A 12,900-nucleotide genomic window follows, 5' to 3' on the forward strand; every position below is an offset into this window, starting at 1 on the left:
AACAAGCCATACACGTACAGGGTCTTGCACAGTAATACTGAAGAACCCACATTTACTACAGTAAAATAGTTCACAGAACAGGCAACATTTTAAAGAAACAAGGACTTCAAATAGGATACAGAACAGACAATGCAACACAGAAGAGACTCAGAACACATGAAACACCCACAGATAAATTCAACAGATCAAATATGTGCAAAATTACACGCAACTCCTGCCAGTCAGCATACATAGGACAAACCTACAGGAACTTTAAAACAGATATTCAGAATAACTTCGAGTTCTAAAAAGTAACAGCTCCCATTCAACAAAACCTGATGTTTCAATTTCACAGAATGGGCATTGATTAGTGAAACTGAACAGTTCAAGTTTCTAAGTGTTCAGATAGATAGTAAACTGTCGTGGGAAGCCAACGTTTAGGATCTTGTTCAAAGACTTAATGCTGCCATTTTTTACTATTTGAACAGTATGTGAAGTGAATGATCGTTCAACACGAAAATTAGTCTACTTCGCTCACTTTCATTTGCTTATGTTGTATGGTATTATATTGTCAGTTCGGGCAATAAGTGTTGCAAGTTCATGAACCTCTTGCCAACCCCTGTTCACGAGTCTGGGTATTTTGACATTGGCTTCTCAATATATATTCCTTAATGTCATTTCTTACTAACAGTATTAGCTTATTCCCAAGAATAAGCAGCTTTCACTCAGTTAATACTTGGCAGAAATCAAACCTGTAATTGGATCAGACTTCCCTAACTCTTGAACAGTGCAGTAAACTTCTGCATCCATTTTCAATAAGCTACTGCTCAAATTAAAAAATCTTAGCAGTAATCCACGTGCTTTCAAATCGAAACTGAATCATTTCCTCATGGGCCACTCCTTCTATTCTGTCCAGGAGTTCCTTGAAAAATTAAGCTGATTCTTGTTGTATTGTTGACTGTTTTACTTAAACTTATGGATTGACTTTTTTCGGGTTCATAAACATTTTATTTTTATGTGTTATTACTTTTATGTTGTAATTTCATGTACTGACGTGTTCCATGACCTTAGAGATTTGCTCCTCAATTTGGTCCTATGGAACTTGACTTGTAAGTAAATAAATAAATAAACAAGCATATTTCCTGACCACTTAACAGCACACAAGCATCAACCAACAAAAACAGAGAGAAATTTAGAAATATAAAAATCCAGCCACAGCCTGTACTATCAAGTACAATAGAAGAAATCTTCCACATACAGAAGGCCAGAAGGCATGAGTAAATGGGAAGTAGATTGTGAATGGCACTACACAATGCAATAGCACACCATTATACAGATTAAAAAACTGTACAGGAAAGATGACAGAGACAAACACATGTGTGCGCGCGCGCACACACACACACACACACACACACACACACACACACACACACACACACACAGCAACATTAACATTGTGTTTGTTAATGTGTTATTTGCAAGTGAAGTGCAACAAATTATGTATGATATTTGAGTGTGCACATCAACACAACAGAATGCTGATGACAAAGAGTATTTTGAAACTAACTCTTAAGTAAATGCAATATATAGTAAATATTTTCGCGCAACAGAATTACTGTTAGAAATATTTTGGCAAAACAAAATTACAATTAGAGATGAAATGATGTGTTAACGTACCAACCAAACTCACAGTAACATCATTTAATTGCAAATGACAAATTACCAATATTGAATAACGTAGATAGTGTCCTACACACCCCAATAATGTAGAAAAATTAATGGTAATGACAATAGACAAAAACTATTTTCAGGCCAGATTTTGTTAGGGTAATCATTACTTAAACATGTTTACGTTTTACAGAACTGTATAAGGAATGCCCATTATGATGGCACAAAGATGAGATGGGAGCATTTGGGTGAACGCATGTGGAGACATGAACTAATCTTTTACTCTGTTGCTAAAAGAGAACAACAGGGAATGGATATTCATGGTTCAGAGTACCCTACACCATTAAACTGTATACAAACTTACAAATTACATAAGTCTAAGGTACACAGGAACTGTAGTGCAGCTACAGAACAGACTGTTTAATAACAGTCACTTAAAATACCTTGATTCAGAACACAGTCTGAAAGTACTAAATCTATAGCAAAAATGACCAAAAATATTTCATCCACACTAAGTGCCTGTTGTGGACCTGAAATTAACTTTTTAGTCAAAGGCAAGTTGTGAATGTCTGGTGCACATGTGTCTGATCAATGATAAGGGATACCAGCAAATGTGGGACAGAAGAGATACCATTTTGTCTCCCAGAAGACAAGAGATGCTTATCAGTCAAGGGTTGGTACAAGGATGTCTGTCTTCACTGTAATCAATTTATGGTTAGCATCTCTGACTTTATGTATGAGGGCCTCAATGACTGTAGCCTGTATAACTATGAACTAGCTATGATCTCACAAATCTATATGAAATTAGAGCTGAAAAATTATTCACTCTCCATGAGTTGTACCACAGACACTTTGATATAGTCAATGTTTTGACGACTCTAGTTTTCAGTTTAAGTCAATTGTTGAAACCCATGTAGCAGTAATGAGCTCTATCCAGGCTGGCATTGCTGGTAATCTACAAAAAACATTTCTTCAATGTCTTCAGGTGTGATAATCACTCTCCACTTCCTCATTCCAATGCCACTGGCAGCCTGTTATATTTGCCCCATACCCTCATGATGAGCTCTGACAATTTTGTTCAGTTAGTGAGTAAGTGGAAGAATCCAGAAACATTCACCCTGAGTACTGCTTGTTCTATTTAATAACTCATTATGTCTTAATCCAAGCAACTGTAATTGCTGTGAACATCACCGCAGCTGGTCAGAGGGGAATGTTGCACTGCTGCAACCAGATTGCAAAGGAGCACTCTTAGTTCCATCAATACAAAGACTGTACTGTATAACCATGTGAAGGCTTTGGGGTGATCTGATAAAACAATGAACATGACCTGGCAGCATTCAGAAATATCAAGTACGCAATTGAGAGTATAATCTTAATACTGTTCAGTTGACAATCTTTGCAGTTTCTTATCAGAGATGGCTCTGCCTTGCAGGTGGACCAGACTGGAAAGAATCACTTATGTGAAGATCATTGGAAAATATCAACCATTCACAATTCAGAATGATAGCAGTGCAAAATAAGATTATGGCAACAACATTGACTTCTAGTGGTGTTGATGTGCATCTCAAACCAAGTACTGATCACATATAGATCCTGAAGTGGCACAAGGCTCATGCCAAACCCTCCAGAAGCAATTTTATATTTTGACTCTGTGGATTTTTCATACATAAAGCATGTCTCAATCTACAACATACTTATCTAACAGAAAACATTAAATATCTTTTTAAATCATGATCATCTGAATTTTTGTTGTGATCTTCACTTTGTCGCTAAACCAAAATTCAAGTAAAGGGGATTTATAAAAAGCTGCATACGGACCATTCACAAACTGACCCCAAGTGTTAAGTGCAGGTAAAATAACAGAAAGTACATTAATTGAGATGTTGTACACAATATCACCCAGTGATACACTGTTCTAAGTATCTCCTAAATATCAATTTCCAAATGGCAGCAATTTTCTGAAAACAGTGGACAGTAGCAGATAAAAAAAGTTGCCATATAAGTTGAAATGCATTGTGGAGAGAAATATAATAGAATATTTTCAACCCAGAAGTCATCATCACAGCCAAGTTACACTTACAGAGCACGAACACATGTACACTAATAAATAAGTGCTATGTCATTGAAATTATAAAAGAGTGGTTTGGGTGAAAAGACCAAAAAAAGTCGTTTTTTGTGTTCAGAGAAGGGCCCACTAGCTAAGAAGAACAAGATAATCAGAAATAATAGTCCAGGAGTTAAAAGGGAGAAGGTTGGGATAAGTAACAGAAGTCTGGTAGGACACACAGTACCTTCACTGTGGTATCTCTCTATGGCTTGATACCTTTCCATACATACTTTTATTGGCAGACCTATCTCACTATCCTCAGTCCGATATTTGTGAAATATCATTTTATGACTAACACTTCATCTCCTATTGCAGAAGAAATCCTCAAAGTTTATGGATGTGGAGTTAGTCGATTCTCCAGTGTTAAGTTCTTCAGCTATCCAAAACTGTCAAACTGTCTATTCATAACCACGTACTGATTGAGTACAGAGAAGTCAATGAGAATTAAGAAAAGCAGGATTGACATCAGAGTTGTGGGCCCCAAGGCTACATAAAGCTAAGTGCATCATCTCGTCTAATATGAAAACTTTCTAACACAAGTCAGCTTAATTCTGTGATCTTTGGCAAATCTCAGATGACATCACAAAATGACCAATGTATGGTTTTGAATGAAAAGCCTGGCAGTTTCCAATAGCTGTGATGATGAATCTATTAACTACATCTACTCTAAGGATGTTTCCTGTAGTAGGAGACGTTATGTCAGGCACAAAATTATACCTTAGATCACAGTCTAATCCAGAGAAAACTCATGTCACCAACTGTACAAAAGGTAGTCATGGACATCTATAGGGGAGAAACAGAAGTTTTATGGGTCATCACCATACTTAAATTCCCTTATAAGTTCTAAAAATAAAGAGATAAACAATTTTAAGATAAAATTCAATCACCCTTTTCCCTGTGATACAATAGGTTTCTCAAGAAACAAAACTATTTTTCAACTACTGTTCTCTTCTCCAATTTCTACAGTGAACTCACTCGCTGAATTCCACTATCTTTCTTCACAAAACAGACGCAAGACTCAATAACTAGATAATACACTATCTGCAAACTATTTCTTACAAACTTGGCTCCCTAAATCAGAAGCAGTACAAAGTGAAATACTTCACACTGCTATGTTTCATATTCAGCCACTACCACCCTTAGTAGTTAATACAATACTATAGTCAGTAGAACTCTAGTAGCCATCAGTTGATGTATCATTTTCATTAACTGATTGTGATTTGTATCAATAAATATTACTGTATATCTCAATAATGCACTATCAATTTTGAATACATGAAATATTTAATTATTAATTGTGTTTGCATTCACTACTTTCATGGGTGCTTGGTATAACACACAGGTACATTGGCAACACTTCATGAGGAAGGAAGCTTACTTCTTACTCTCACTGCATCCCCACTTTGTTTCTGCATTACAACAACTGCAATGGTTTCTTTGTCCCCCAACACACATTATATATCCTCCACTGCTAGTGCTGCCACCAGCAGTCTGCACGTGGTTATTGCCCATTGATGTGACACAAAAGTGCAACACACTTTATATGCTGCAACTAGCCATCTGTGAGCAGTTACTGCATACTGGTGTCCAAAAAAGATGGTCACATTAATGTGACTGGACCATGTGCTTTGAAAAGCTATTGAATTGTGGAAAACTGACCAAGCGACTGGAACGCAATGATAATATTCCAAACAAAAATTCAAAACCACCCAACATTGATATGACTAAAAGTTATATCAAACAGTTAAAATCCAACCAAGTCCCAACACGAAAATGGCCTCACAGCAACAATTCTTAAAGCTGGTGGAGTGCTAGGTATCACAATTATGAAAGAAATACTACGTTAAGATCTAGGGAAAGGAAAGTTCACATTAACTGTCCCACTTCATAAAAAGGGGACAAAATAGATATCAATAATTACAAAGGAACTTCATTATTGCCCTTAAAATACAAAATCTTGTCAAAAGCTCTTCTAAACATATTAAGTCTACAATAAGATTTAACAAACTAGAGAGTATCTCGCTGGATTTAGGAGAAACAGATCCTGTCCAGTGCAAATTCTAAACCTTAAACAAATTCCCTAGTGTTTTAAAATACCAAATAAAAAAATAATGCTAATATCTGTTGATTTTAAAAAGAAATACGATTCAAGAGACAGAGACTCCCTCCTCAAAACCCTGAAGGAGTTTGCAGTAGATATGGAAACTCTGGAAATAACTATACAAACTCTTACAAACGAAGTACCTGAAGTTAAATTTCTTGAAACAACTAGTCCCTTCCAAATTTTATCAGAAGTCACATAGAAGGCACTTTGTGACAACTGTTATTCAACTGTGGGATGGAAAAAGTTAAGAGAATAGAAAACAGACTAAGAGAAACAAAAAGTTAATAACGACATAATGTTTGGTAGATCAATGAAAGAAACAGCCAAGAAGTCAGGTCTATAAATATCTTTTAAGAAAACAGAATACATGACCAATGAAAGCAGCTAACCAAGAATTTTAAAAATCAAGTACAGCAACATCAAGAAAACAGTAAACTTTAAATATATGAGTGAAAATATGAACAAAAAGTGAAACAGCAGTAATTAAAATCAGGACTGAAGGAAGAGTAAACAAAAGTGAAAACTCTACACAATACAAAATGTTTTTCTGAAAATGTAAAATTAAGGCATAAATATACAGTTGTAAAACCAGAAATACTCAATGGGTCAGAAACAGTCCTTTTATCCAAGTGAAAAAGAGCATCATAAGATTTGCAGAAGATATAAGTATCCTGGAAAAAATATTAGGTCCACTCAAGAAATAAGATGGAAATTAGGTTTAGAGACCTAATGAGGAAATATACTCATTCTGCACTAAAATGACAAAGGAAATCGGGAAAAGAAGTGTTACACTCTATGGAAATTTACACTCTATGGCATTGAGAAAGAACCAATAATGTGGAGACAGGATCTGATTGCCGGTGACACTTTGACCCATTTCTCGGACACATGCTGTCGAAGAGTAATGAATGCTGGCATTCTGAAAATCCTCATTAGTTACATCAAGAGAGTGAAACAGGGTCATATGATGGTGACGTATTGTGTGCAGTTAGTGTAACATCAGTTACTGGATCGATCTTTTTGCACCTAACTACAACTTATGATGGGTTTATTAACAATATCTTGCAACAATTTCTTTAGAGAATGAACAGTTAACAAAAGACCTATGGATATATCATGGAGGACAATGTAAGAAGGGACAAATCACAAATGCAAGTATGATACTATTATGCAGTTATTTCTTTTCATCGGAAACACCTCGCAGTACTGTGTTACTAGGGAAGTTCCTACAATCGAAAACATCTCATAATACTGCCATACACGCATTGGTGGTGTGTGCTTTTACATTGTAATGCAGTCAACCACCACAGTTCTTTTTGTTAATTGTCATTCTCTGAGAAAATGGTTGCAGTAAATTGTTCACAAAGAAGTTGTTAGGTGTAAAAGATCGGTCCAGTACCTGGTGTTGCACTAATTGCACACCATATGCCACCATCACACTCTCCTGTTTCACACTCTTGATGTTTCTTGATGTAACTAGTGAGGATTTTCAGAACACCCGTGTTCATTCTTCTTTGAGAGCATGTTGACATACAGAGAAAAAAAAGGATCTTTCAGGATCAAAATCTCCATCTTGGACAGTCAGTTGCAGTACGAAAGTTGTGCAACAATGTGGGAATTGGTCAGTCTATGCACTACCAGCATTTTTAAGTTTTCAGTCAAGTGTTTGTGTATATCTGTGAGCAGCTAAATCTGATATGCCACCTGCTAGTCTCCGAGGAAAAAGCCAAAGCACCAGTGGTGATCGGAACCTTCCTCCCCATCACTGGTCCTCTTGTATCACCTGTGAAACACCCTGTACTTGTTATGTGACGTTCATAGCAGAATGCATGGTTCTCATGGCACTGCTTGAAAACTGCAAATTAGCTTTTGTGGTGCATTGGCAAAAGCAGAGAGTTCACATGTGACACTGAATGCTCTTACTGGAGGAACCAAGCTTCAAAACACAAAGTCCCAACTAACAAGAAATTTTAATCAGACTATACCTTTGTTTAACAAGAACCGTGGCAAATCTTACTCATTATGGCCATATGGGGTTTGAACCCTAATCTTCTTAACAACTGTGGCACATCATTTGGCAACTACTTTGGCCTGTACATTACAAATTTGGAATATTACCAACTCTTCGTGCACCACTACTCCTTTCTACCTCTGCATTAAGTGATCTCTTATTTGTGAACCCTACCCACATCACTTTGATCTCCCTTCAACTATCATTAAAAATTTTTGAGCTATAACCCTTTTCAGTGAGAAAGTCTTATGCAATGACTGTGTAGCTTCTATCATCTAACTAAGCACTACACTAGGCTTTAAAATGAAATTTTGACCTGACAGTTTCCACCTCATCTGGTCTCATCATTCATGAAGCTGTTGAACTTTTCTCTGCTTACAGGTTACTCAACAGTGGTCATCTTATAATTTTATCACTGAAGTGGCTGTATGTTTTATTGACACAGAACTTCATACCAAAACGTCACTACGATTTGCTGAGTAGCATGTACTTCATAACACTTGTGCTACACAGACTGGGAACCTACAGCAAAAAAATCAAGCACCTCCTAATCTGGCTTGGTCTTGTCAAGGGAGGAATGATACTACCAGCAATACTGTACTAATTATTAAAGTATGAACTGTGTTACATGACTCCCTTTTCATTTCATTCTGTATAACCTGCAGCAACTGAAATGGGCTTCCACAATATTTCCATTTCACTCTTGTGCTGGGTGACTGGCACAGCCAAAAGAAAGGATTAAGTCACAATTTGATAGCTTGTCCATATCAAATTCATATTTCATGCAGAATGTTCACATCTGTACAAAACAATATATAAATACTTTGGATGACTAGGTAACACTTGTTTCTAACAGTATTAACGTCTATTTGCAAGTCACCACAACTTTTAGAAGTACTTGTACCACATTCATTCATAGCAACCTCCATGGAGCAACATGTTCTTAATTATACAGTCCAGTTAAGTCATCTGCATTACCACTTATCTATAATTCATTAATGACAATAAAAAATAAAGACAAAGTACACAAACTCAGCCCAGCTCCTCTAGAAAATGAAATATGTGCTAAATTATGTCATCCAAACATAAATAGGGCCTATTCACAATAAATATGACTATGATAATACAGATGCATTAACATATTCACAAAATAAATATCTGTAAATAAGGTACCTCAGTTCCAATAGAGCATTTTCCCTCAGCTCTGGATTTGAAAGCTCTACGATCCATTGGTAAATTTTCTCTCTGTCAACACCACTCTGAAGTGTAGCTGGACTCTGCTGTGAGCTCATCTGAACCTGAGGTTAAAGGAAATGAAACAAAATTAGGCCTATAGAGGTATCACAAAAAGTGAGTTGCATTGTGCACTATCACATAAATTTAACTGACAGGTACATACATTAATACATAACAAACAACTCTTCTTTTACAGTGTAAGGTAAGTACAATTAGAAACAATAAACATGTCAATCTTCACTAATCTGTTTCTGATCTCAAGTTTTGTGTTACATATCTGTTCCAACAGTATACCAGAACACTACAAGAATTGATTCACACTTATAAAACAATAATGAATACCTGTTTCGAAAATATATTGCAAAGTCAATGAAAGCAATATTTATCCGGAAAATGAGATTTTGTGTGGATATCAGACACTTTGTAACACAACCTTGTATATTGTGCTCTACTCGATATCACTACAAAAAGTGATCAAATTTTGAAAAATTAGTCTCTTTCTAACAAATCACATCTGGTAACATTAATTCAATTTAAAAACACAAAACGATGAACCTTGTGAGTTAAACAAATTGAGTCACAGAAGGAGTGTACATAGATTAAGTAAAATACTGTGGGTGAGAACCAAAGGGATGTGACTTTTGAAAACTACCCGAGGTCAGGCTGAAACTGGTACCAAGTGAACAATGCAGCAGAGGTCTACAAAACAATCACTGCACACAATAAAGGAATAGAATGTTTCAGCTGATGCAAAGTTCATTTCTTAGGCATGTACATCGCACAAGAGTTAAAGTAGGTCTTTTGTTACAACCAACACGTAGCTGAGAAGCTTTCTCACAACGTAAAAACAGTTACTATTTTACAAAGTATTTAAAAGCTGCAGAGTTATATGCAGCACATGTAGAAAATTCACACAAGTATACTAATATCCTTCCAGAATGTGTGTGTGCCAAACCAGAGTCTCAAAAGAAAACGTTTCCTACTGCTATATGACATGGATACGTAACCATGATTAATACGTAGTCTGTAGCTATGAAGAATTCCACCGGAACCTTTATTTGTGTATAATTCCTTCAATTTATCTCTTTTACTATCTCACAGAAATTTCTAAACGCCGCTGTGCACTGTTTTATTTCAAATTGCACTACCGCTAATATGTAACCTTGCGCGCTATAGACGTCTAATTTTTCAGTATTAGATGTATTCCGTCTTTACCATCCTATCACCTTCGCCGACGTAATTCTTACAGAGGAACCAAGTGTTTATTATTAGATAAAACTGTTTCATGTGCGTAAGGTAACAGAAACGAGCACACAGGCATACTTTAAACACACCCAAACCAGGACCACAAAATGAAATACGAATATCTTAATATTGGACAGGAAATCTTGAGGCAGTTCGTCCATTAGAGGTAAACATACCATTTATGAAACTGCTTCACACAACAGACGCTTTACACCTACACTAAACAAATCACCGTATGTCATGAACTTTCAGCCGGTACACAAATCACAATGTCAGAGTTATTACTACGTGAAGTGTCCTGTAGTGGTGGGCAGGAAATCGCGTAACTGTTAGAAATCACAGTGACTGAGAAGCCACAGATATCACAGTAGCAACTTTACAAAATCTAACTGCGATTTCAGTCACAGTTAGCAGTTGCAAGTAGTATTTCACATTCAAAGACGTGAGCCATCTATTGGTCGAATTTAGCACTGCTTTCTGCGATTTCAGTGACAAGTCGCAACTAAGAGTCGTAAGTAGCAACTAAAAAGCGCGGTTAACAGTGGCATCTGTTGGCCAAAGTTCGTACTATGTCCATCTCTGCGGTACGCTATGGAGTCCAACTGCGATTTCCGTGACAAGTCGCAACTAAGAGTCGCAAGTAGCAACTAAAAAGCGCAGTTAACAGTGCCATCTGTTGGCCAAAGTTCGTACTACGTCCATCTCTGCGATACGGTATCGAGTCTAACTGCGATTTCCGTGACAAGTCGCAACTAAGAGTCGCAAGTAGCAACTAGAAAGCGCGGTTAACAGTGCCATCTGTTGGCCAAAGTTCGTACTACGTCCATCTCTGCGATACGGTATCGAGTCTAACTGCGATTTCCGTGACAAGTCGCAACTAAGAGTCGCAAGTAGCAACTAGAAAGCGCGGTTAACAGTGCCATCTGTTGGCCAAAGTTCGTACTACGTCCATCTCTGCGATACGGTATCGAGTAGTGATGGGCTAAACTGCGATTTTCCGATATCAGTGATTTCTGTGAATACTACTTTTAAATAGCTGTTATTCTTCACTGTGATTTATCGCAGTGAAGGAAGCCAGGTCTTGTATCCCTCCGCGCTCTACCACTGCTACCAGACCAACTAGTCACAATAAAGTCAGGGGATTGAGATTTCTGATGGCACTACTCAGTTTTTAAAATTAATCATTAAATGGTGGACAGCTTCTAATATACAGCATCCCACGAAAGGCAAATACACATCAGACGATAATTCTAGCCCAATCACTGGATCTACTGACTCCGAACTTCTGTTTCTTGAAAATTTGAAAACATATCTTGACATCTAGCATGCATTGCCTACTCATGGAAAATTAACCAATGAAACATATACTGCTTTATCTCACACACTTGCAACAACAGTTCAGTTATGCAGATACATTTTAACACTTGCAACTGGTCCTACATTCTTACAGCAAAATTACACCCTGATGCTTTAGAATTGGAGATTATAGAAGAAGAAGTGGCTGCACATGCAATGTTTCAGTCGAGCAAATCTTGGAAGCTGAGAGGAAACTCAAAGTAATAAGTCTACTAAAGCTCAGATCTACTAAACATGGTGAATTTACATTAAATGATTTTGCAGCAAAAGCAAATTACAATATAAAACACCAAATGAATGAAAATTTAGATAAATTAGAACCTGCTCTAGACGAATTATCAAACGTTCCCATGATGGATGAAGATTTGAAAGTCTCAGTTTGTATTGCTAGCTACACCAGCAAGACAGTGCTTGAAAAGCTGCGAAAAGCTGGAAAATGTTCAGGTTGTGAAGAAATGTTACAGACAGAGGATGAAATTTTATTGCAGTGTGAAACTAAAGAACTCTTTTCCTATTTCAACCAACTGAATCGTGGGGGCTGATGTGTCTTTCTTCTATAATGAGTTCCTTGTGTTGTAATCTATTTAAACTTTTTCAAATTCTGATTAGCAGTACATATGAATCAGATTTTCTCAAACTTGAAAATCAAAGCGATGCAGTACTTGCCTTAGGAACTGAATTGTGTGAAAATGCCATTAGTAACCTCAGTGATGTGTGCAAATGTGGCATTCCTTTAAAGACAATAATCAAGAAATGTATTAAAGTGCTTTCAAATATTTTTATTAATAATTACACAAAACTCTTGAATGAAAAGTGTGTTTCATAGGAGATTGCTCGAACAATAGTAAAACAAAAAAGAGGAACTCATGAAGACATTGCAGCAAAAACAACAAAATGCAAAGTGGCCAAGCTGAGCAGCAAATAAATCCAACAGGTACTCAAAATCGAACCACTTCTAGCATATTACATAATGAAAGTGACTAGAATTAACTGCATATTGTTTAATACAATTTTGTGCTTTAGTTAAATGCTTCACTTATTATTGCTACGTAGCTTCTATTTTGCAAATTATTATGAGAGTCCAAATATGCCATTTAATGTGTTGTGTAGTAGTTGTTTGGATTTGATTTTGAGTTGCATCTCCAAATTTTACTTCGTCATAGTACTTATTACGTACTTTGTGACTTTCGTTAC

The 12,900-nt window shown here is 36.6% G+C and overlaps 1 protein-coding gene across 2 annotated transcripts in view; it reads right to left on the reverse strand.

The window, feature by feature from the left end:
* LOC124606817 (CCR4-NOT transcription complex subunit 9) overlaps positions 1-10,673 on the reverse strand; it is a 74,077-nt gene extending 63,404 nt beyond the window's left edge. For both annotated transcript variants that reach the window (XM_047138884.1, XM_047138883.1), the window contains exons 1-2: positions 10,527-10,673; positions 9,043-9,167 (exon numbers count right to left, since the gene is read on the reverse strand). In XM_047138884.1, coding sequence (XP_046994840.1) covers positions 9,043-9,167; positions 10,527-10,529 — 128 coding nt within the window. In that variant the 5' untranslated portion in view covers positions 10,530-10,673. The remainder of the gene's footprint in view (positions 1-9,042; positions 9,168-10,526) is intronic.
* Between the last annotated feature and the right edge of the window lie 2,227 nt (positions 10,674-12,900).

This window comes from Schistocerca americana, chromosome 3 (genome assembly GCF_021461395.2).
Source record: "Schistocerca americana isolate TAMUIC-IGC-003095 chromosome 3, iqSchAmer2.1, whole genome shotgun sequence".
Taxonomy (NCBI): Eukaryota; Metazoa; Arthropoda; class Insecta; order Orthoptera; family Acrididae; genus Schistocerca; species Schistocerca americana.